At 38.4% G+C, this 26,563-nt stretch overlaps 2 protein-coding genes across 3 annotated transcripts in view; one reads left to right on the top strand and one right to left on the bottom strand.

Moving 5' to 3' along the window:
- Window positions 1-5,488, bottom strand: part of LOC308079054 (GTPase IMAP family member 8-like) — a gene marked incomplete at its 3' end in the record, with an annotated part of 48,387 nt that extends 42,899 nt beyond the window's left edge. The window contains exons 1-2 of the mRNA XM_080420390.1: window positions 5,421-5,488; window positions 4,304-4,372 (exon numbers count right to left, since the gene is read on the bottom strand). The remainder of the gene's footprint in view (window positions 1-4,303; window positions 4,373-5,420) is intronic.
- A 2,861-nt stretch (window positions 5,489-8,349) lies between these two features.
- On the top strand, window positions 8,350-26,026 carry polm (polymerase (DNA directed), mu). Of its 2 annotated transcripts, XM_080418945.1 has the most exons (12): window positions 8,350-8,720; window positions 9,936-10,134; window positions 11,522-11,620; window positions 12,514-12,684; window positions 13,181-13,252; window positions 13,922-14,042; window positions 15,073-15,205; window positions 15,681-15,783; window positions 17,196-17,348; window positions 20,307-20,438; window positions 25,147-25,230; window positions 25,773-26,026. In XM_080418945.1, exons 1-12 carry the CDS (start codon window positions 8,476-8,478, stop codon window positions 25,857-25,859), a joined length of 1,599 nt encoding a protein of 532 aa, XP_080275071.1. In that variant the 5' UTR covers window positions 8,350-8,475; the 3' UTR covers window positions 25,860-26,026. The 2 variants fall into 2 exon arrangements, with proteins under 2 accessions (XP_080275071.1, XP_080275072.1); XM_080418946.1 differs by lacking the exon at window positions 25,147-25,230.
- Window positions 26,027-26,563: the final 537 nt, after the last annotated feature.

Consider the following 26,563-nt stretch of genomic DNA (forward strand, 5'->3'; position numbering starts at 1 on the left):
ATTATAAAGTTACATGTTTAAGCAATAACAATCATCCTTCCATAAATCCTTCCATGTATAGACTCAGGGGGGTCCCTGTTAGGGGCTTGACTGTATTACTATGTAAAGGGGAGACAATGAGTTTCACCCTGGCATTTGCCAAGACACCAAGGCAGAACTGCCAGTCAAAGTGAAGACTGGCCAATCACAGTGCGTCCTGCCGGACATGCTTGCAGAGACTCTTGGGTAATGAAGTCAAAGACGTTGGCTGCCATGTTATTTGTGTCCAAAGTGGACACTGATACCCTGCTGCTTTAAAAAATATATCCTATCACTCAAAGATTTGGCGGCCCCCCTGTAGTAACTCTGAGGACCCCCTAGGGGTCCCGGACCCCCTGTTGAAGACCCCAAAGTGTGTATGTGTGCTGTAGTCACTGTGCAATCTGTTGTTGTTTTACTGTGGATTTTATGTATGTTTTATCTGGAGCAATGGACCAAGAAAACGTCCTCATGAGGATAATAAAGTTGAAGTCAGAAGTAGATTGAGATGCTCACACAGATTGTAGCTCATTTGTATTTATTCATTTGTTACAATGTCCCTGTTCTTGCTGTCAGATTTTCATAAGGATGAGACATATAAATTAATTCATTAATTTTGACAGCTATTCTAAACTACAGTATGGGTGTTTTGGAAGGCTTCTATTTATTGGTTATTTATTTATTTCAGAATAAGAATAACACAGATTGATAACCGAGACATTGTCTTGTCAAGTTGTCATCAGTATTCCCAATAATCTTTGCATTAATATTGTTTGACGTGCATAACACTTTTCATCTTGTCTTTATTATTCATATTAAACTATTATGCTGTTTCTTTTTATTATTCCATTATGTACTTATGTTTGCATTATCCTTCATTATCTCTGTCTTATCTTCTGCCTTCAACCTTCTTATATTAATTAGCAGCCTATAATGACTAATGAGACTGTCTCTCCAGCCTTGTAAAACAATAGATCTCATGCCAAAAAAAAAGGAGTCGTCCACTCCTGCCATAATCTAATATCATTGCTGTCGCGCAGAAACCGTAAATCCATATTTCATCTTTTTATGTTTTCTCATAAATTAATGCCCTATTTTATACTATAGAAGCACAAATAGCTGATCTACAAGCTCACAGTGCGTCACAATGCAACATCCTGTAAACTTTTGAAAGTTGCAAGGTTGAAAGTGGATGAGTGTGTCTGTGGGGTTCATAAATATTGAACCAATGAAAAGTATTAACAAGAGTTTGTGACTAAATAATAACTACATTAGATCCATTGGAGCAACAGGTTATTTTTCATCCATTTCCTGAAAAGTAACGGTTTTGGATATACATGGTTTCCACCTGACAGCAATGAACTAGTCTGTGTCTGGTAGTAGCAGACCTGACTGGGATACCAGCAACTGTCAAAATACAGTTATATGTCCCTTTACAGCCAGGCTACTCAAAACATCAAACCAAAACAATAAAAGCAAAATGAGAAAAATGGTTTAGAAGGTTTGTGATGTGGCTGAATTAAATGTAATGTAATTGTCAACAGATTCAGTGAAAGTTCACATATTTTATTATTATATTATATTATATATGTATGAGGTAACATGTGACTGGACTCACCAGGTGATGTAGTCAGTGATTCTGCCATAACGTCATCCAGGTCAGTCTTCACTCACACAAGCTGTATCCTAAATACAGATTAAAATGTGTTGATATCAAATAAGTAGAATAAACTTACATTTCAACATGGCTCGTTAACACAATTTTACCACACAAGTATTTTCCGTTAAATTAAAAAATCCGTAAAAATGTCAGGATCAGAACTCAGGTCTAGGTGTGTCTATGATGTAATGTGGGGGAATGGAGGCCTTCCTCACCTGAACTGAACCTCAGCACATCAATACACAGGTGGGGAGGATGGGGGGGTCACAGTTCACACCAGGGTTCTGGATTAAATTACCAAGAAAAAACACACATTAGAGCTTAGATCACTGTTTCCCAAGCAGTGGGTCGGTTCGCGAGTGAATATCCCTTTATGTTTTTGCTAAATGTTGTCATTATTATTATTTTAAAGGATTTTCTAAAGATTTCCACACAAATTCACAAATACTCATGAGTTGAAAACAAATTCAAGCATTTTTCAAAAATAAATTCGTGATTAAAAGAAAAATAATCAAAGAAATTCCCTAAATGTCCTTGTGAAATACTAGCATCATGTCCAAAGCGTGTACTTGTGTGTCAAGCTGCCTCACGCTACAGAAACAGGAGATAGGCTCCTGCCCTCTATGGCCCTCTATGGCCCTCTATGGCCCTCTATGGCCCTCATGGCTCGGCAAGGCTTATTTTTTAATCAAAGAAATTCCCTAAATTAGAAAACAAATGTTTAAGAAGTAAACCTTCTTAAATAGGTTTACTTCTTAGTGAAAATAGCAGATCTACAAGTTCACAACTTCGTGCCGCGTTGCGAGCTTGCAGATCTGCTATTTTCGCTCATTTGGGTCCCGGGCAAAACATCTGATTTCTCTTTTGTAAATATGGAAATCATCAAGATATTAATCTTGATGATTACTATTATTGATCAAACACATAAATCTGATGGGGGAAACACATTTCATAAAATAAACACAAACAGTAAATCAGGTTTCCATATCATTCCCTCTGCATTCTCTAGTTGTGTGTTTGTTGTTTTAAACAAATTGTGTTTCATATCATATTTATATCAATGTGTTGTCGCCTTTTTGGTTCACCCTGCTGTAAATTAGTTTACAGTCCACACAGCCTTTTACACAAGATTATGTATTTAATATTAACTATGATTGATAGCAAAGTTTATTTTGTTAATCATTAATCATTAATCATTAATTGTGTCACACAGGTAAAAGTACAACATTGGTTGTAAAACATTGTCATATTCAAAGGGGGAAAAAAATTAAGTTGGCAGTGAACCATGAAACATAATTTTAACTAACAATATGCCCGAAGTCCAAAGTGCATCAGTACAGCACTTTGATTGCATCAAAATCATTATTATATGAACTACAAAAAAAGCTCTAAAGAGGGATTGCCAGGTGGCTCAGCCAATTAATGCACAAGAACATTATTCTCTTTGTGAGTGTAAGGGTAACAGGATAGGTGGGCACTAGGGACATATGGGCACCTCCATGTAAAATTGGCTATTTTGTCCAAAATGTTAAAACATTAAATATTAGAAAAATTGTCTTAAGTAATATAAAGTCTACATGATGTGAATATGTACGGTACATCATTATCACACTTAATTTTATCCTTCAACTTCTTGTTTATGCCCCAAAATGACTGGATATACAGGTTTGTAGCAATTGTAGAAATATTAGACCTTAATTGTGGAATGTTTAAGCATGTTCTTATCATGTATACTTTAAAACATTTTCCAAATATTGTATTTTTTAATATTTTGGACAAAATAGCCAATTTTATATCGAGGTGCCCAGGTGTCCCTAGTGCCAACCTGTATCCAGTGCAAGGACCAGGTTTTGAATCTGACCTGGCCTTGTCTCTCATGTCTCAGCTCCGTTACCTGTCTCTCTACACTGATCTATCTGAAATAAAGCATCAAATTTTAAAAAAAGTTAATCGGAATATACGATTCTTATAGGATTACTGTTTGTAGTCCTGGAAGTGAGTTAGAAATCAGTGGTGGAAAAAGTAAAAGTATCAATACTGCAAAATGTAAAAATTAAACATCCGGTAATCAAAATGTACTTGAGTAAAAGTACAATGGTATTGGCATCAAAATATACTTAAAGTACCAAAAGTAAAATTACTCAATACGCCGAATGTATTATGCGGAAAGTTCAATACGTATAAAACATATTTTGAAAATAGCCAAAGTTTAAATAGGGCTGAAGTGGTTAATGTGTGTTTTGTAATAATAATTCAAAAGAAACTAGTAACTCAATTATCTCTCTCTCTCGCTCTCTCTTTCTCTCTCTCTCTCTCTCTCTCATATGTAGTAGCCCTGTCGTCATCCTTGCTCGAGTGTGCTTGAAGTTTGTCCATTTGATGGAACCCCTCTTCATCTGAGTTTCATGTTTTGTTCTGTGAAATACATTACACCTGTTTGTCTTTAAATGTCCTGCCTGGCTGTGATTAAGAAAGCTATATAGGCTACAGTATGTGTGAATGTCAAAGTCTTTTGTTTACAACAAATCTTATTTCCTTGGGCCATAGGAACCAGAATCAGAATGGTGGAGCTAACCTCTGGTTACAGTATGTGATGTAATGTGGGGGAATGGAGGCCTTCCTCACCTGAACTGAACCTCAGCACATCAACACACAGGTGGGGAGGATGGGGGGGTCACAGTTCACACCAGGGTTCTGGATTAAATTACCAAGAAAAAACAGTGCATGCAACACATTATAGCTTAGATCAATGTTTCTCAAACAGTGGGTTGGGAGTCACTTTGTTTTTTGTTTCCTAAATGTTGTCATTATTATTATTTTAAAGGATTTTCTAAAGATTATCATGAGTTGAACATATTCAAACGTTTTTTCATAAATAATTTCATGAGTAACAGTTGATCTGATGGGGGAAACACAATTCATAAAATAAACACAAAAACACCAAAAGTTAATCAGGTTTCCATCTCATTCCCTCTCTGTATAAACTGCATTATCTAGTTGCGTGTCTAAAGAGTCTTACGATTAAAACAATACCGGTGATTAGATTACAAAATAAATTAATGAAATGAATTAACAAGTGCATGCAACACACATTATAGCTTAGATCACTGTTTCCCAAACAGTGGGTCGGTTCGCGAGTGAATATCCCTTTATTTTTTTAGTTTCCTAAATGTTGTCATTATTATTTTAAAGTATTTTCTAAAGATTTCCACACAAATTCACAAATTCTCGTTGAAAACAAATTCAAGCATTTTTCAAAAATAATTTCGTGATTAAAAGAAAGATTATCAAAGAAATTCCCTAAATCTCCTTGTGAAATAGTAGCATCAGGTCCAGAGGGTGTACTTGTGCATCAAGCTGCCTCACGCTACAGAAACAGGAGATTATGGCCCTATGGCCCCCTATGGCCCTAATGGCTCGGCAAGGCTTATTTTTTAATCAAAGAAATTCCCTAAATTAGAAAACGAATGTTTAATAAGTAAACCTTCTTAAATAGCTTTACTTCTTAGTGAAAATAGCAGATCTACAAGTTCACAACACGTCGCTTCGCGCCGCGTTGCGAGCTTGAAGATCTGCTATTTTCGCTCATTAGGGTCCCGGGCAAAAAATCGGATTTCTCTTTTGTAGTTATATATGGAAATCTTCAAGATATTAATCTTGATGATTACTATTATTGATCAAACACATCTTCTGTTTAAAAGTCATTTTGTTTAATACATTATTTTCTGTTGTCTTTACTTACCAATGGATTCTTCCTCTCGTTGAAGGACAGGAGAACAAGTAAAGTAGAATGATGAGAGACCAGATCTGATCAACTGTAGATAGGATGTCAAATGGACAATCATTAACTTACCAGAATCATAAATCCTGCAATTAAGTGTCTAATCTGATGTTGTAGCAACAGACCGTTTGATATGAAACAACAATATAAATCATTTCATAAACACAAAAAGTGACAAAAGAATTAATCAGGTTTCCATCTCATTCCCTCTCTGTATAAACTGCATTCTCTAGTTGTGTGTCTAAAGAGTCTTGCGATTAAAGCAATAATTAGATTACAAAATAAATTAATGAAATTAATTAACAAGGCATTTATACTACCAACATAACAGCTAAAGACTCAATAACACAAACACTGGACATATGAAAATAAATGAAAAGTAATGTAAAACATAAAGGAAGAAACATTGTGTTTCATATATTTATATAAATGTGTTGTTGCCTTTTTGTTCACCCTGTTATAAATTGATTTACAGTCCACACGCAGCTGGACTTTATCCCTTTCACACAAGATTATGTATTTAATATTAACCACGAATGATAGCAAAGTTTATTTGATATCATTACATGATGTGTCACACAGGTAAAAGTACAACATCGGTTGTGAAACATTATGTCATATTCAAATGGAAAATTAAAGTTGTCAGTGTCAGTGAACCATGAAACATCCAAAGTGCAGCAGTACATGCATTCAAAATAAATTTTATATATATTATATTAACTACTAAAAAAGGTTCTAAAGAGCCAATTAGTGCACAAGACCTCCGAACATTGCTGGCCCACACTAACCTACCTGACCTGGCGGAGACCTGTGCTCCGACGAGCACTTTTTGTAGTTCTCTTTGTGAGTTAAACGTCCAGGTTTTGAATCTGACCGCGGCCTTGTCTCTCATGTCTCTCCTCTCTCTACCCTTGGTTAGCTGTCTCTCTACACTGACCTATCTGAAATAAAGCATCGAATGCTAAAAAACTCGTAACATACAGTATGTGTACTATGGCATTTTATTGTTTTTAATATGTAGTAGTCCTGTCATCTTTTTTAAATGTTATTACATTTTTATCCCGCGATTTTTGTAACCCTTTTTTTTCACCTGGTGCCAATTTTTCGAAGTGATCCTGGGCGCAACACCAGGGCTACACCAGCCCCCCACAGCCTATAGGGAGGCAAGGGCCGAGCTCATGCCTCTTTCAATGCATGAGAGCCAACTGACCTTCTTGTCACCTGACAGGGGGGAGTTTCTCCGGTAGGACGTAGCGCGTGGAACGAACACGTTATTCCAACCAGTTCCTTTCCCCTCCATCAGGCGCCCCGGCTGTCATCATGGGGGAGGCGGTATAGCGACCAGGATTACTACATGTTTTTGTGAGGGTATTAACTACCCTAGTAGACACGGGAAGAACATGCAAACTCCACAGAGTAGGCCCTTCCGCCAACCCCATATGGGCGCTGATGACGGCGCGGAGAAGAAGACACTTTCTTTTTAATTAAAAGGCTCTTTAACTATAGTCCTTGCTCGAGTGTGCTTGAAGTTTGCCCATTTGATGAGACCCCTCTTCATCTGAATTTCATGTTTTGTTCTGTCAAGTACATTATGTACTGGCAATTCTGTCGGCTCCAAACAAATCAACGAAACCCACTGATGCACCCAGACTTATAGTTGTACGCAGGCATAAAGAACACATTGTCCACACCGTAACTTGCAGTTTTAGCTTGTAGGTTTACTTATCCCAAAAATGTGTGTACAAACAGAATATTCCATGGCATGGCATTGTTCTCTGGCATGTGGCTATGGCACTGTGCCAGTAAAAACCCTCTGCCCTCTGCATGCCCTTACCCAATCACCCAGGCCTACATATATGCTCCTTCTCAATCAATTAAGCCTGGAGAGGCGTGCCCTTGGTGCCCACAAATAATCAAATAAAACGATAATCTATCAAAACTAATAATGCCAAATAATAACTACAATCATGATAATAATAATACTAATCAGAATAAACAAAAACAGTGAAATGGCTTCTACACATTATACCTGTTTGTATTTTAAATGCCTGCCTGGCTGTGATTAAGACAAATGTATAGGAATGTCAAAGTCCTTTAGTTTGTTTACAACAAAGCTTATTTTCTTAAAACCCAATGCAAATAAATCCTTTATAAATGTGCCATATATAGGAACCAGAGTCAGAATGGTGGAGGTAACCTTTTTTCAAACCTTAACAGTTTGAAAAAGTACAGAGGTATGATTATACAATAATGCTAAAAGGATAACGGATAAAAAGCCCTGAGGGCTTGTTTCCATTGTGGTCCTGTGTATTCAATTCATCAAGACATTTAAAGACATACAATAGCATACAATAAATCATCAACACTAGGAGCAATTCAAGTATATTTACAGAAGGTCAAATCTGGTGTCAAGCTTAGAAGACTTGTCTAGGACCAGTTGCAGATGCTCTGTTATGTAGAAAAAGGCAACAGCATAATAATAGTATAAAAAGGGCAACAGTAAAGTAGCTAATACATATACTTATCAGCCTGAAAGTCTGATTTTACATTCATTATCTGATTTTCTTTAACATTAAAAATCTTGTACAATCACACACACACACACACACACACACACACACACACACACACACACACACACACACACACACACACACAGCAGTGAATCAACATCACCTCGGACAGTCCATAGTCATATCAAATGGGGGGTCATATAAAATACAGTGTGCCATACTATGTGGTGCCATATCAGAGTTCAACCTCTAACGATACCCACACCGTACAGTAGGTGGCGGTATGGTGCCATGAAAATTGCAATTCGACAATAATTGAAAGTCGAAGAACAAAACAACAACAAACCTACTGAGCATGCGCGCGTCTGACAGTCGAGTCTTGCTCTGTCTGGAACTAACTTAGAAAAAGCGTCGCCACTGTCTCTTATTTCACGATTAAAAAACAAAAACGCGTTGATCTCAGTGATAACAGCTGCAGCTCTGACCTTAAACATGGACAATGGATGGAGCAACGCAATGACAACACATTATTTACATGTGGTTTAGATGACAGCATAAGAAACCCAACCATGGTGCCATTGAAACGACGCAGAGTCTGTGACAGTAATAATGTCTCTAACAGCAACAACCAGGTTAAATTCCAGCAGCAGGTTGTATTCCTCTTAGAGAGGAGGATGGGATGGAGTCGCAGATCTTTCCTCTCTCAGCTCGGCAGAGGAAAAGGCTTCCACATAGAGGAGAGATTCAGGTGAGATGCTTTAGACCGCCTGGGGTCTATTCACTTTGCGGTCTGCGTATCCGGTCTAAAGCGGATACGGAAACGGTCTGCGTGCGTGGATGTTTGGGTGAAGTACCGGATACAGTAGGCGGGCTTTAGACAGGACCTGAGCAGTAAATAGAAACCCAAGACCGTTAATTTAACCCATTAAGACCTGAGGTCGATTCTATGAATGCCTTCTATTAATCAGTAGTTCCACACTTTCAAAATGTTTCAAAATTGTTCAAAAATGGCAGATCTACAAGCTCGCAGCGCGGCACAAAGTGACGTGTTGCGAGCTTGTAGATCTGCAATTTTTGAATAGCCAACCCTAAAATCTAAAATGACACAGATGCTTTCCTGGTTTTAATGGTTAACTCTTGTTTCAGAGTAACAAATCAAATGGATAAATCAACGCTTAAGATTGTATTATATAGTAGTGGCTGCTCTCAAAAAAATAAATGAACAAAAAAAAAATCATCCAACTTGTCAAGACACTTAAATTCAAACTTTGAATTAGGTGTCAAAAAGTTTGAACTGCTGGCATCATTCTCCTTTTTGTACTTTTGGAGCCGTGAACCCATAGGCCGCGCACTATGAGCTTGTAGATCTGCCATTTTAGAAAAATCTTGAAAATGTGTGCAAATCTTTAAATCCTTTTATTTTAAAGGCGAAAAATTTTAACACATCTTTGCTTCTGGGGAAAGTTTGAGAACCACTGCTTTATGTCATCTGCTGTCATTGTTTGTTGTTTTCATACAGTGAATCAGTGACACATGTCATATTCTTGTTTTCATACAGTGAATCAGTGACACATGTCATATTCTTGTTTTCATACAGTGAGTCAGTGACACATGTCATATTCTTGTTTTCATACAGTGAATCAGTGACACATGTCATATTCTTGTTGTTTTCATACAGTGAATCAGTGACACATGTCATATCTTGTTGTTTTCATACAGTGAATCAGTGACACATGTCATATCTTGTTGTTTTCATACAGTGAATCAGTGACACATGTCATATCTTGTTGTTTTCATACAGTGAATCAGTGACACATGTCATATTCTTGTTTTCATACAGTGAATCAGTGACACATGTCATATTCTTGTTTTCATACAGTGAATCAGTAACTCATGTCATATTCTTGTTGTTTTCATACAGTGAATCAGTAACTCATGTCATATTCTTGTTGTTTTCATACAGTGAATCAGTGACACATGTCATATCTGAGAACAACTCTGGAGACGAGGTCAGGGCATGGCTCGACGCACAAGAGGGAGGACAGGGAGCGAGGGGAGGTCAGGGTAAAGCACCACCTGTCTGCCTTCTGGACATCAGCTGGTTCACAGAGAGCATGCATGAAGGTCGTCCTGTGGAGATAGAGGACAGGCACACACTGCAGGTATAGACTCATGCTGCGTATTTTCCTTAACCCATTAACACCTGAGGCCGATTCTACAAAATGTCTTCTAAATCCTATAACAGTTTTCTGAAAAACTGTAGGTTGCTATATCAGTGGTGCTCAAAACCTTTTCATGTCAAGATTTGAGTTAAAAATGTTCGCCTTAAAAAATATATGTATTCAAAGATTTGCACACATTTTCATGATTTCACTTTTGACAAGCTCAAAAGTGATTGTTCACTATGAGCTTGTATATCTGCTATTTTTAAATAGCCAAAGCATAAAATATGTCTAAAATCTAAAATGCTTTCCCGGTTTTAATGGGTTAATTCAATTGTCATTTATTTCTGATAAACACGATTAGAGTCGTTCCGATATAGTTACCAGTATCGGAAAAGCTGCCGATAGTGAGTATGCCTGTCTGTGCCATTCTGATACCATGTAATTTATCACATGAGAATTCATTTACAGTAATATTTTGAATTGATGTCGCACTACTGTTTTATATTCTTACTGTACAATTTACATTATTATTTTACTAACTTGGAGCTGCATTTTAACTATTATCTATAGATTTCTTTATGTATTCCTATCAGTGGTTCTCAAACTGTTTAATTTCAACGACCCCCATAACTCTGAGAGTGTACAAATGGCAGAAGGAGCGAGTGCATTTTACGGCAGCGGAACTGCCGCGGAACTGCCGGTGGAGGAGCGGCAAGTGCCGGCAGTGACTGCCGCAACTGCCGGTGGAGGAGCGGCAGTGACTGCCGGCGGAGCAGCGGAACTGCCGCGGAACTGCCGGTGGAGGAGCGGCAGTCAACTTCTTTTTTCCGCCGATAAAGTATAGTTTGGGACCATGACGGAGGCGCGCCGACTCAGTAGACCTTGAGGCCAAGGAGTCGCGCCCGAGCGCCTCCAGGCGCGAGTGCCCGCGACGACCGGCCGATGGTCTACTAGTCGACTAAGCGCCGTCCGAGTTATGTACCGATAGGCACAGAATAGTAAATAATATTGGTGGGGACTGCGTTACACAAACGCAGCACACTCCCAAAGCTGGCGCCGCCGGCAGCTCCGCGGAAGCTGCCGCTGCCGGAAAATGCACTCGCTGTCCCTCACAAATGGAACCAAATGGACCCGCAAGGGTCCATTTGGTTCCATTTGTACACTCTCAGAGTAGACTTGTAAGGGTCCATTTGGAACCCCCTCAATAAACCCAGAGGGTCCCCACTTTTGAGAACCACTGTCCAAATGTATTTAAATTACACAATGGTATCGGTTCAGTACTTGGTATCGACCCATAAGAAAGTTATGGGCATCGGTATCGTTAAGGAGAAAATGCTATGGGTAGATTCTGTACATCTCTAAACACAACCATTGTTTCCTTCAGGAACAACAGAAGAACAGAGAGGAGCTGCCAGTGTTCTCAGTTCCCAGCTATGCCTGTCAGAGGAGAACCACTCTTCACAGCCATAACCTCCTCCTATCTGTGGGTACCAAGTTCCTATTCCTCCTTTGTTCTGTTTGTTTGTTTCACATACAAATCAATTAAAAAGTTACCAGTAGCAAGTGAAATGTGAAGGTGAATGCCTAAAAACCCTCCAAGGGCTTGAGAAGTGGCGTTCTCCAGGAAACGGTGTACAGTAAAATTAGGTTTAAATGATTACAGCAATGTATAGAGTAGGGATGGGACGATAATCTTTATCATCGTTTGTCGTGATAAAAAACGCTCGCAGTAATCGTATCGTGGAGATTTGAAGTCATCGTGAAATTGTCCTCCGTCACACACTAGGATCTACAAGCTCACAACGCGTTGCGTTGCAATGCGTTGTGAGCTTGTAGATCGGCTATTTTTGGCAAACGTTCCCCCCAGAATAGGGATGCTGGGGCTTCAAGTGGTTAAACAAAAGTGGCATTTTAAGTTTTAAGCATATTTTGATAATCACGATAGTATTGTTAATCGCAATAATCGTGCGGACATGTAATTTTCATATCGTCCCATCCCTAGTATAGACTAGAGTACACTCTACACAAACATCTGTCACATAGAAGAACATTCGGAGTGGTGTGACACACATACAGTAAAATATATATATATACATTATGCTCAGTATCTATACAGAGAAAAACAAGAAACTAAAACTATCTGAACAATAAAAGCCAGAGTCACAACACAACCTCTTGGAAAAGTACTGAATGGTATTTCATAGGCCCGGTTCATATCATTGGCTGTAATCAGGATAGAAATATTCACGGCGGTAACCCTAACCACATAAACCCCTACATATGTTGTGAGCTTGTATATCTGCTATTTTCAGAATCAACATAGAGCTGCTATTCAATCACACAATGTTTCTTCCCCCGTCCTTCTCTGTGTCTCAGGATGCTCTGTCTGTCTTGGCTGACAGTGCAGAGTTCAGTGAAAACGAGGGTCGCTGCGTTGCGTTCCGGCGAGCCGTAGCCGTGCTGAACTTCCTGCCCAAAGCCGTCACAGCGGTAGAACAGCTCAGAGGACTGCCCTCGCTAGGAGAACATTCACTACGGGTCATCCAGGTCAGTGGTTCTCACACCTTTTCATTTAAACATCCCCCGGTTTGGTAAACATTAGGCCAGGAGTCTTCAACAGGGGGTCCGTGACCCCTAGGAGGTCCTCAGGGTTACTACAGGGGGGCCGCCAAATCTTTTTTTTACATTAACCACTTGAACCCTTACATCGCTATTCTGAGGAGAACTTTACTTAACCAAAAAATAGCAGATCTAAAGCTCACATCTGCTATTTTCGGCTCAGTTTAACCTGAAACACAATTGTATACAATATAGAGGGGGTCCCTGCTTCATCTCTCTCTGTCAGCTAGGGAGTCCTTGGCCCGAAAACGTTGAAGACCCCTGGCCACTGATCCACATAACTTTTAGATCCACATAACTTTCAGAGTTACAGAGCTATAAAGCACAAAACATACTCCTTCCGGAGTATTCCCCTATAATATCACACTGAGTAGTACATGTAGGCCTATAATGAGAGTCTGTTTCTGCTGTGATTTCTCTCCAGGAAATTCTAGAAGACGGAGTTTCCAGGGAGGTTGAATCCACCAAGCGGTCTGACCAGTACAAAGCCATGAAGGTCTGTCTATAAACCATGTTGTCTTTAAGGCAAGGCGACACCAATGAGACTCCTTGCAACATGCAAATACTTATAACCATTCTCCCCAATGGCAGATGCAAGGAGTTGCATTGGTGTGACATGGCCTTAAAACTGTTTTGTTGTGACTAGTTGCCTTGGTGCGGTCTGGCCTATAATGCTGCAGCAGGCTGCCTCACCACTGACACTCATTAACCCATTTAGACCTGAGGCCCATTCTAAAAAACACATTCTAAATCCTATAACAGTTTTCTGAAAAACAGATACCGTATTATATATCATCTCTGTCGGGTGGAAACCATATGTCCAAAACTTCAAAAGCATCAAAAGTAGCAGATCTACAAGCTCACGCCGCGTTTCGAGCTTGTAGATCCACTTCCAAAATTGGAAGTGGAACACTTGAAATTGAAGCTGATAAATTATTCTGCTGAGATAGTGCCTAGAGGGCGGGCCAAAGAGTACACCAGTAGCGTACCCACTGTAGAGGCAGGGCAGGCGGTCGCCTGCACAACTAAGATCTCGCCTCTCCTAAAAAAAGACGTTGTTCTTATTTCCACACAACAGCTCTAAGGTGTATTATGACATGGTTCATTGTTGAAAAATGAGCGGTATCCCCCTTTAAATGAACCCTCAGAATGGTGTGTGTTTCAGGTGTTGACAGGTATTTTTGGGGTTGGAGTGAAAACAGCAGATCGATGGTTCAGACAGGGGATCCACTCCCTGGCTCAGCTAGAGGCCTCAGGACAGGCTCTCAACCACACACAACAAGCAGGTGGGGGGGGGGGGGGTGTGTGTGTGTGTGTGTGTGTGTGTGTGTGTGTGTGTGTGTGTGTGTGTGTGTGTGTGTGTGTGTGTGTGTGTACACAGGAAGAGTGGGCACCTCCATGTAAAATTGCCTATTTTTTTTTTTTTTCTAAATTTTTATCCCGCGATTTTTGTAACCCATTTTTTTCACCCGGTGCCAATTTCCTAAGTGATCCTGGGTGCTACACCAGCCCTACACCAGTATTACACCTGTCACCCCACAGTAGGGAGGCCAGGGCCGAGCTCATGCTTCCTTCAGGCATGAGAGCCAACTGACCTTCTTGTCACCTGACAGGGGGGAGTTTCCCTGGTTGGACGTAGCGCGTGGAAGGAACACGTTATTCCAACCAGTTCCCTTCCCCTCCATCAGGCGCCCCGGCTGTCATGGGGGAGGCGGTATAGCGACCAGGATTACTACATGTTTTTGTGAGGGTATTAACTACCCTAGGAGACACGGGGAGAACATGCAAACTCCACACAGAGTAGGCCCTTTCGCCAACCCCACCTAGGGTATGGGCGCTGATGACGCGGAGGAGAAGACACGCCCCCAGTGCCCACAGCGTCCCCGGCGGGAATCGAACCCAGGACCTTCTAGCTGTGAGGCGACAGCGCTACCGATCTTAAGTAATGTAAAGTGTACATGATTAGAACATAATTGAACATTTGACAATTAAGGCCTACTATTTCTACAATTGCTACAAATTGCTACAAAACCAAGTCATTTTGGGCATAATGAAGAAGTTGAAGGGTAAATTTGAGTCTGATAATGTTGTACTGTGCATGTTAACATCATGTATACATTATTTAAGACCATTTTTTAAATATTAACATTTTTAACATGTTGGACAAAATAGCTAATTTTACATCGAGGTGCCCTCTCTTCCTTAGTGCCCACTCTTCTTGTATCCGTGTGAGTGTACTGTGTGCGTGTGCACACACACTTGTGCATTTCTGCTTGTTCCTTTTTCTCTCTCAATGACTCATGTATTGTCTTCCAGGTGTCCAGTATTACACTGACCTGAACCAGCCGGTCACTAAGGCAGAGGCTGATGTCATCAGCCACCTAGTGGACAGAGCTGTTAGTGCAGTGCTACCAGGAGCACAGATTACTCTGATTGGAGGATTCAGAAGGTACTGGATGATATTTATGTTCATTGACCAGGGCAGATATATGTCATGTTACACTTCATCGGTAGAACTTATCAATTTAATGGGTACCTTTTTTATCTCCAAAGTAATAATGGCCACATAGAAGGGCTGGGCTATGTTTTTATATTATATCGATATTGTGATTCGTGATAAGAGACTAGATCTACAAGCTCACAGCGTGTCGCAATGCAATGCGTTGTGAGCTTGTAGATCGGCTATTTCAGCTGTTTTCGAAAATGTTTGGAAAATTGATATTAACGTCACAACACAATATCATCATCACAATATTGATTTGTATTTGGTACAAAATATTGTGCAATTAGATTTTCTCCATATCGCCCAGCCCTATATGACATACACACACTTCATACTGTATTAATACAGTACACTACACACTGTATTAATACAGTACACTACACTTCATAGTATATTTATACAGATACACTTGTCTTTCCAGAGGGAAAGTGACGGGTCATGATGTAGACTTTCTCATCACACACCCAGAGGAAGGAAAAGAAGAGGGTCTAATATACAAGGTGGTCGCCTGGCTGGAATCACAGGTAAAACGTATTGATGTGCTGTCTTTTCAACATTCAACATCAGTATTCGTTACATCTCACATCGAAACATCTCCATATTTTAACATTTTGTGTTTTTTCTTAAATTAATGCCCCTACTTGATCACACTACAGCGTCACACAAAAGTAGCAGATCCACAAGCTCGAAACGCAGTGCAAAGTGATGCCTTTTGAGCTTGTAGATCTGCTACTTTTCAAAAAAGAAAGTGTTTGAATCCTGAAAAGTAAATAACAGGTTTCCACGCGACAGAGACGATATATGTGTTACGTCTCATATAAAGTACACAAGATTTAAACACCACCGTAGCAGCAATAACAACAATAACAAAAATAAATAATTAAGAATAGCAATAAGTAGTCCAGTAATAAATCGCTGAGTATGTACAGTATATCAATCATAGCACACTTTCATGTGGCGTAGAGACTAGTATATATACTGTAGATTATGCAGCTATTTAGGTCTACTAATACCCTTGGTCTTGTCATTCTTCATACAGTACAGTAGAGCAGTGGTTCCTGAACCTTTTAGCTCAAAACCCAAAAGTGAAATTTGCCCGCGGACTCAAACTAGTGAAAAAATAGCAGACCTACAATTTCCATAAATTTCCAATGTCCATAATTAAATAAAAACAACGTGTTAGAAGTAGTGAAAGTAACAGATCTACAAGCTCGCAACGTGGCGCTGAGTGACGCGCTGTGAGCTTGTAGATCTGCTATTTTCACTACTTCTTGAACGTTGTTTTTATTTATGGAAATGATTGTGCGATTATGCATGCTCCTCATGGTATCACAACACCACCAAGGCCTTAAAAACAAGGCTCCAGACATCCCAAAACAAACTAGTAAGGCTACTTCTTGGCCTCAATCACACAACCCATCTAACCCCTGCTCATTTTGCTAGGATTGGATGGCTTAGGGTTGAGGACAGAGTACAGCAACTTGCTATGGGCCTGGTCTTCAAGATACACCACAACATTGGGATCCCCCTGTATTTGTCTAAATACTTCAAAACGTAAATGAAGTCCACGATCATAACACCAGAGGCAGCTCCACGGATCATGTTCAACCCAGATTTGGCTCAACAAAGGGAATGAACTCGTTCTCATGCTATTCAACAAAAATGTGGAATGCCCTACCAAAAGGAGTAAAGGAGTGTAAAACCCTACTCACTTTCAAAACTGCCCTAAAGAATCACCTTCAGGAGGCTGCAATTCCAAGCTGGCCTCTGTCAAAGTCTTAGCCTAATGTGATTGTTTTTTGTTTAAACTTTTTAGAATCTTTTTAAATAATACACACTTTTTTATGTAGGAAATGGAAAAAAGGAGATATTTAATAAATACGTATTTGTATGCTTCCACAAAAGGCTTAAAAAAGCGTCCCCGTCTTCCCTATAGGGTTTCCTGTTATACCAGAAAATCACAAGGAACTCCTACCTGGAGAGTAAAGAGGGTCCCAGACGGCCGGCGTCGACCATGGACCGCTTCGAGAGGTGCTTCTCCATCTTCAGGCTGGACCAGGAGGAGGAGCGGTCTGAGACACACGCTCTGGTAATGGAACACAAACATCTACAGTATGATCATCATAAATAATCACTCTTTATTGTCCCATAGGGGATATTCCATATTTACCAGTCTGTTCCACAGAAAAACACATCACAATATAGCAGTGTTGATTTCGTCGACTAAAACTATGACAAAAAATGGTCGTTGACTAAAAACTACGACGGAAAAACGAAATAAAAACTACTGTAAGCTACGATGACTAAAACTATTGACAATTTTGTCAACAAATAAAAACTAGACTAAAATGTTAGTGAGGGATCTAGTGGAGAAGAGATCCATTAGAACTAAAAGACAAGTCATTTTATGTTTGGTTGCGCTCGGGTGTTGCGCTCTGAAAATAGCAGATCTACAAGCTCACAACGCGTCGCGCTGCGACGCGTTGTGTGCTTGTAGATCTGCTATTTTCAGCATGCAACCAAGTGTAAAATCAGCCATTACGACGCCATCAAGGCACCGCCAACATACATTTTAGTCTACTGAATCAACTGTAGTTTTAGTCGACTAAAATCTTATGATATTTAGCAGACTAAAACTAAAACATTTCAGATGACTAAAATATGACTAAAACTAATTGGAATTTTATTCAAAAGACTATGACTAAAACTACATTTGCTGTCAAAATCAACACTGCAATATAGCAGAATACAACACAATATGAAGACATTACATACATAGAGTCCCCTGAAAATTACACAAACCAACATATCAGCGAGGAAGTTTGTTTAGAGCAACAATGGCTGAGTGGACAAAACTAAAAACTAACCTTTTCCCATCTCAACATGATTGTAAAGTGAGGGTTGAGGGAACGATCAGTAACATATTATTGTGAGTGCTAAACGTGTGATGGCTTTATCGTTCATATCAGAAGGTGTGGGTGTGTGTGTGTATGTAGACAGGAAGGATCTAAGACACACACCAACATCTGATTTGAGATAGTAGAATCATTAATGTCCCATGCAGAGAGTTGACAGTCAACTTGACAAGTGTTTTAACGACGCGCAACAAAAGTGACTTCAAAAATGACAAAAACATTGTATCGGAGGACCGTGGCAGTGTGATGCGTCATTTGACACTTGTCTGGCAAAGCAGGAACGTACCATAGTGGAGAAAAGAATACGTGAACCAAATCTGCATCCTTTGAGCCAGACGCCCACCTAACCTTACCTAACCTAGACTAAACCGCATGATTTACTATATACTTCATCTTACGGCAGTATCGCACAGTGAAAATTGCTGATCTACTACAGTAATTCCCAAACTGGGGGTCGGGACACCCAGGGGGTCCCCAGATGATTATCTTAATGTGCAACATTGTTCTCTCACTCAACAGTAAACAAACCAACATACAGTATAAGTGTAGATGGGGTATCTGCACATTTATGAAGTGACAACTTAAGGACTTTCAAGACCTTTTTAATACCAAATTGCGTAAGAAAGAGGCAAACATTGTGAAAATAGCTGATCTACAAGCTCACAACGAGCTTGTAGTTTGGCTGTTTTCACGATATTCATCCGTAGAACTGAGTGTAGAGCAGTTACCTGTAAGCTATACACTGCCAGGGGAAACTGGGTTGACTTCTAGTCAGACGCGTGCTTCATGAATTCAATGTCCAGAGCTGTTGTATCATGTCGGATATGTCAATCCATTTATTAAACATATGGTGTTCTGTCCAGCATTCCAAATCATAGATACTGTACATACAACTCAAACAAAAGCATTTGAACGCAGACCTGTGTGTGTTTGGCTTTTCCCCCTTGCACACCTGGGGCTCGTCACCCACTCTGCCAGGTATGAATGAGTAACCACCTCCTGTGGTGGTTGCCATGGTGACTGACGATGCCACACCTCTGCACCGTGAGGTATATATATTAGGGCCCACCCACTGAAAGTCACCAAGGCCACATCATTCATTTAAATCAGGGGTCTTCAACGTTTTCGGGCCAAGGATCCCCCTAGCTGAGAGAGAGAGATGAAGCAGGGACCCCCTCTATATTGTATACAATTGTGTTTCAGGTTAAACTTTTTGTTTTTTTACTTGGTCTGCTCTTTTTCCCCTCTACACCTATACCTCTTTGCCGAAAACAGCCAATCTACAAGCTTTTAGATCTGCTATTTTTTGGTTAAGTTCTCCTCAGAATAGAGCGTCGCAGTTCCCGCCCACTTCCTGTTTTTTTTGGTGCCGGAAGAAAAAACTCAATGCATTTTTCCATTGACATTTCCAAAAATATTTATATCTATTAATTTAAGCCTCGAATCAAGCCATCATGACATGACATGAATCATGACCATAAAACGTTTTTTTCTGTGATTTTTTTTATTTTATATTTAATTATATGATATACTATATTTAATAAATACCCTTTGTTTTGCCGTTTTCAAAAAATAAATAATCACAGAATCAAACGTTTATGGTCATGATTCATGTCATGTCTTGATGGCTTGATTCGAGGCTTAAATTAATAGATATAAATATTTTTGGAAATGTCAATGGAAAAATGCATTGAGTTTTTTCTTCCGGCACCAAAAAAAACAGGAAGTGGGCGGGAACTGCGACGCTCTATAGGGATGCAAGGGTTCAAGTGGTTAATGTAAAAAAAAAAATTTGGCGGCCCCCCTGTAGTAACTCTGAGGACCCCCTAGGGGTCACGGAATCCCCTGCTGAAGACCCCTGATTTAAATAATATAACAAACAAAATAAATAGAAAGGCATTTTGGCTCCAACACTGAGTCAAACTAAATGTAATGCCTACAATTCCATGTGCTTGTCAGGGTGGGGGGTCCCCACTCCCCAGCCCAGTTAAAATGTGATTATTTTGGGGGGGTCGCGGCCTGAAACGTTTGGGAACCCTCGATGTACTGTACAAGCTCACAAGGCGTGGTGTTGTGAGCTTGTAGATCGGCTATTTTATGGGATTAACGTGTTAATAATGTGCCTTGGCCAGGAGGAGAGGAGCCTGGATGTGAAGAAGACCCAGAACTCTGGATCCAGACCATGGAGGGCAGTGAGGGTGGATCTGGTCATCTCTCCCAAGAGCCAGTTTGCGTTCGCTCTGCTGGGATGGACCGGCTCCAAGGTAAACCTTCACAACGTCACTTCCAGGTGTCAAGTATAGAGGACCTCAATGGAAACTAGAAGGTACTGTTCCTGAAGAAACAGTGTGGGATCGCTAAGAATGTTGCTGGTATTGAGTATTGATAGTGTTAGTAGTGTTGAAGGTTTGAAAGGTTCTAAAGGTTTGAAAGGTTCTAAAGGTTTGAAAGGTTCTAAAGGGTTGAAAGGTTCTAAAGGTTTGAAAAGTTTTAAAGGTTTTAAAGGTTTTAAAGGTTTTAAAGGTTCTAAAGGTTTTAAAGGTTTGAAAGGTTTGAAAGGTTTTAAAGGTTTGAAAGGTTTAAGAGGTTCTAAAGGTTTGAAAGGTTCTAAAGGTTTGAAAGGTTTGAAAGGTTTAACACATTGGGTGCCAAAACCGTATATATACGGTTTTGCGCATACTAACGTTGAGTGCCAAAACCGTATATATACGTTTTTTTTTTTTTTTTTTTTTTCATTTTTTTTTTTTTTTCCTTCACAGCAACAGGAAATATCACTCCTACAAGATTTAGACTCCAATCCACCTCCTGGTTAACTTATGACTTCAAAAACCTGTATCTCGGCTCCTGTGCACTTTTTTTTTTTACAATGTTAATTTAACTATTTTCAACTGGCTGCAACTATGGAATGGATTTCCGAATGTTTTAAATTTTTTCCCCCCGATTGTACGAGACCTGTATGTGTGTAATGAGGGGATCACCGTGAGGACGGTGATCACTGAAAATATTTTGTGACTACTTGAAAAAGGTTCAAAATGTTTAAAAAGTCCTGGCACTCAAAGTATAATATTTTAATAAACCTCTGGCACCCAATGTGTTAAGAGGTTCTAAAGGTTTAAGAGGTTCTAAAGGTTTGAACGGTTCTAAAGGGTATTTACTTTAAATTATTTTTAGTCACTTTATTTACTTTAAATTATTTTTTTCTAATTTTTACAACTTTTAAGTATTTTTACTATTTTTTTCAACTTTTAAGTATTTTTACTCATTTTGAGTACTTTTAAGTATTTTTACTCAATATAAGTACTCTTAAGTATTTTTACTCAAGGTATTTACTTTAAAGTATTTTTAGTCACTTTATTTACTTTAAAGTAGCTTTTACTAATTTTTACAACTTTTAAGTATTTGTACATTTTTTTATCAACTTTTAAGTATTTTTACTATTTAAAAAGTGAAATATCTCAAAGTACAAATTATTTCAAAAATTCAAATGGTAGCCAATATGTCCTAAGTAGGCTGAACGTTATAGAGTTGGAACGGAGTTTCTATCTAAAAGTATGAATTTCTCCATTGAAATGAATGGGAGTTTTTTAGAAGTAAAAAGTGAAATATCTCTAAAAGTACAAATGATTTCAAAAATTCAAATGGTAGCCGATATGTCCTAAGTAGGCCGAACGTTGTAGAGTTGGAATGGAGTTTGTAGCTAAAAGTATGAAGGACTAGTTAGCCATCAAAAAACGGTGGGAATATAGTATATAATAACTAGAAGGTACTGTTCCTGAAGAAACAGTGTGGGATCGCTAAGAATGTTGATGGTATTGAGTATTGATAGTGTTAGTAGAGTTAAAGGTTTTAAAGGTTTTAAAGGTTTTAAAGGTTTTAAAGGTTTTAAAGGTTCTAAAGTTTTGAAAGGTTCTAAAGGTTTGAAAGGTTTAAGAGGTTTGAAAGGTTTAAGAGGTTCTAAAGGTTTGAAAGGTTCTAAAGGTTCTAAAGCTTTGAATGGTTCTAAAGGTTTGAAAGGTTTGAAAGGTTTAAGAGGTTCTAAAGGTTTGAAAGGTTTGAAAGGTTCTAAAGGTTTGAAAGGTTTGAAAGGTTTGAAAGGTTTGAAAGGTTTAAGAGGTTCTAAATGTTTAAGAGGTTCTAAAGGTTTGAAAGGTTCTAAAGGGTATTTACTTTAAATTATTTTTAGTCACTTTATTTACTTTAAAGTATTTTAAATTTTTTTTTACAACTTTTAAGTATTTTTACTATTTTTTTCAACTTTTAAGTATTTTTACTCATGTTGAGTACTTTTAAGTATTTTTACTCAGTATAAGTACTCTTAAGTATTTTTAATCAAGGTACTTACTTTAAAGTATTTTTAGTCACTTTATTTACTTTAAAGTAGCTTTTACAAATTTTTACAACTTTTAAGTATTTTTACTCTTTTTATCAACTTTTAAGTATTTTTACTATTTTTTTCAACTTTTAAGTATTTTTACTCATTTTGAGTACTTTTAAGTATTTTTACTCAATATAAGTACTCTTAAGTATTTTTACTCAAGGTATTTACTTTAAATTATTTTTAGTCACTTTATTTACTTTAAAGTAGCTTTTACAAATTTTTAAAACTTTTAAGTATTTTTACTCTTTTTATCAACTTTTAAGTATTTTTACTAGTTAAAAAGTGAAATATCTCTAAAAGTACAAATTATTTCAAAAAATTCTAATGGTAGCCAATATGTCCTAAGTAGGCTGAACGTTATAGAGTTGGAACGGAGTTTCTATCTAAAAGTATGAATTTCTCCATTGAAATGAATGGGAGTTTTTTAGAAGTAAAAAGTGAAATATCTCTAAAAGTACAAATGATTTCAAAAATTCAAATGGTAGCCCACATGTCCTGAGTAGGCCGAACGTTGAAGAGTTGGAACGGAGTTTGTAGCTAAAAGTATGAAGGACTAGTTAGGGGTCAAAAAACGGTGTTGACAATAACAGTAGTGTGATCGCTTTAGCGATCCCACAACTAGAAGGTACTGTTCCTGAAGAAACAGTGTGGGATCGCTAAGAATGTTGATGGTATTGAGTATTGATAGTGTTAGTAGAGTTAAAGGTTTGAAAGGTTTAAAGGTTTTAAAGGTTTTAAAGGTTTTAAAGGTTCTAAAGTTTTGAAAGGTTCTAAAGGTTTGAAAGGTTTAAGAGGTTTGAAATGTTTGAAAGGTTTAAGAGGTTCTAAAGGTTTGAAAGGTTCTAAAGGTTCTAAAGCTTTGAATGGTTCTAAAGGTTTGAAAGGTTTGAAAGGTTTGAAAGGTTTGAAAGGTTTAAGAGGTTCGAAAGGTTTGAAAGGTTTAAGAGGTTCTAAAGGTTCTAAAGGTTTGAAAGGTTTGAAAGGTTTGAAAGGTTTGAAAGGTTTGAAAGGTTTAAGAGGTTCTAAAGGTTTAAGAGGTTCTAAAGGGTATTTACTTTAAATTATTTTTAGTCACTTTATTTACTTTAAAGTATTTTTTACTAATTTTTACAACTTTTAAGTATTTTTACTATTTTTTTCAACTTTTAAGTATTTTTACTCATGTTGAGTACTTTTAAGTATTTTTACTCAGTATAAGTACTCTTAAGTATTTTTAATCAAGGTACTTACTTTAAAGTATTTTTAGTCACTTTATTTACTTTAAAGTAGCTTTTACTAATTTTTACAACTTTTAAGTATTTTTACTCTTTTTATCAACTTTTACGTATTTTTACTATTTAAAAAGTGAAATATCTCTAAAAGTACAAATTATTTCAAAAAATTCTAATGGTAGCCAATATGTCCTAAGTAGGCTGAACGTTATAGAGTTGGAACGGAGTTTCTATCTAAAAGTATGAATTTCTCCATTGAAATGAATGGGAGTTTTTTAGAAGTAAAAAGTGAAATATCTCTAAAAGTACAAATTATTTCAAAAATTCAAATGGTAGCCGACTTGTCCTGAGTAGGCCGAACGTTGAAGAGTTGGAACGGAGTTTGTAGCTAAAAGTATGAAGGACTAGTTAGCCGTCAAAAAACGGTGTTGACAATAACAGTAGTGTGATCGCTTTAGCGATCCCACAATAATAAATAGTGGCAATAACATTAGTGTGATCGCTTTAGCGATCCCACAATAAGCCTTAAGGCTTTTTATTGTGTTTTTATCCCCTTGTGATCTTCTGTCTGCTGTATGTGTGGAATAAATTTTTTCCACACTCTTTCCTTTTGTCACCAAATGAATTCATTTATTCATTCATTCATGCTCCAATAACCTCCTGATTTAACCCATTAAGACAGGGAACGCACCTGTGTAATTATTTTTGATTTCTTTTGGCTATTTAATTTTTTTATCGTGAAAATTTTTGCAAAATCTTTGAATATGTATTTTTTTCAAGCAAATATCTTTAACTTAAAACTTTGGGGGTCATATCATTTTGGGGGTCCTTGACATGAAGGACAAGTTTGAGCACCCAAGTATGAGCACCACTGATATATAGCAACATACGTTTTTACGAACGTACGAATTTAGAATCTCCAAAAGCAAAGATTCGAGTTACAAATGTTCGCTTTGAAAAATATATATATATTCAAAGATTTGCACACATTTCACGATTTTTCTAAAAAATAGCAGATCTGCGAGTGCCGCGCTACGAGCTTGTATATCTGCTATTTTTGAATAGCCAAAGAAATCTAAAAATGACACACAGATGCGTTCCCTAAAAAACCGGAATACCGGAATAAGATACCGGAAGGTCCCTAGTTCGATTCCCCAATTCATCACATCAATCATGAATCACCGCTGAATAGCCCTTGAGCAAGGCTTCCATGCAGGGTCTGGCTGTAAATAAGTTTCGCACTTAGTCCAACACCCTGGGTAAACAACAAACTTTGCTTTGCTTTGCTTTGCTTTGCTTTGCTTTGCTTTGCTTTGCTTTGCTTTGCTTCCCTGTCTTAAAGACAGATATTGTTCAGTGTTCTAACTCTGTGTTATTCCGTAGCTGTTTGAGAGAGATCTTCGTCGCTGGGCGGGACATGAGAAGTCCATGTCTCTGAGTAGCCACGCCCTGTTTGACATCAAGCAGGTGTGGATGGATATGCTGAAACCAACACGCATTCTTTCTTTCTTTTTACCCCTGTTTTCTCTTTATTTGTTTTTGTTTTGTTTTTATTTGTTGATGAAATTGTCAATATAGTTAGTCTTAGTTTTAGTCATCATAGCTTAGTTTTTATTAAGGTCGCCGAACATTTTTCGTCATAGTTTTAGTCGACGAAATCAACACTGCTTCACACCCTCCTCTCTAACATCAGGGTCTAGAGCTCTACTGTGTTGTTAGCTAAGCTGTCGCGCCGCAGTGCATCTACGTAGGTGGTGCTGCTTCTTTCCTTTCCTGGCTTTGCCCTGGGTTGGCTCCTACAGTGTCAGTTTGCTTGCCACTAGTTCCGGGTGCCTGACACGGGCCTTAATAAATTCAAACAATGTCGACTTTATTCATCACACATCGCTTTTTATTTTCATATCATCCCTTCTTGCTTTATTTCCTGTCAATTATTTTATTTTCCACTCTTTATTTTTGGCTTTAATTTCTTATTGTGTATCTTTCTTGTCTCTCTCACACACACAAAGGGAAAGTATCTGAGAGCTGGTTCAGAGGAGGAGATCTTCGCTCATCTGGGTCTGGAGTACATCCCTCCATCTGAGAGGAACGCCTGACCTGATCATCTGCTCACAGATCCTCACAAAGATCCTTACAGAGATCCTTTTACAGAGGTACAAGACCAGATCCTCCCATCACAGGAGGAACTGAGATAAGGCCAAGAGGAAGGATAGCTTTAGTTAACTACATGATCCCTACAGACCCTGTTCTGGGGCCAGTTGCATCACCTCACCTCACACTAAGTTCAAACTTAGCCTATAGTTATAGCTTAAATGGCTCTTAAAAAAGCCATTTAACCCATTTAGCCGGGAAAGTATCTGTGTCATTTTTAGATTTCTTTGGCTATTCAAAAATAGCAGATCTACAAGCTCATAGCATGGCACCGAGTGCCGCGCTATGAGCTTGTAGATCAGCTATTTTTTGTTTTTTATGTTAACATTTGTGCAAATATATATTCAAAGATTTGCACTAATTTTCACGATTTTTCAAAAAATTGCAGATCTACAAGCTCATAGCGCGGCACTCGGTGCCGCGCTATAAGCTTGTAGTTCTGCTATTTTTGAATAGCCAAAGAAATCTAAAATTACAGAGATGCGTCCCCAGATTGAATGTGTTTAAGCTATAGACCATATTCACACGGCGGCCATATTGGAATTTAACATTGAAAGTGCCGCCACCCGGGGTGGCTACTTTCATTGACTTCATAGAAACATGGCCGCCATGTGAATATGGTCTATAACTAGGCTAAGTTTGAACTTAG

The sequence above is a fragment of the Gymnoscopelus braueri genome (genome assembly GCF_963280865.1).
Source record: "Gymnoscopelus braueri genome assembly, chromosome: 22".
NCBI lineage: Eukaryota > Metazoa > Chordata > Actinopteri > Myctophiformes > Myctophidae > Gymnoscopelus > Gymnoscopelus braueri.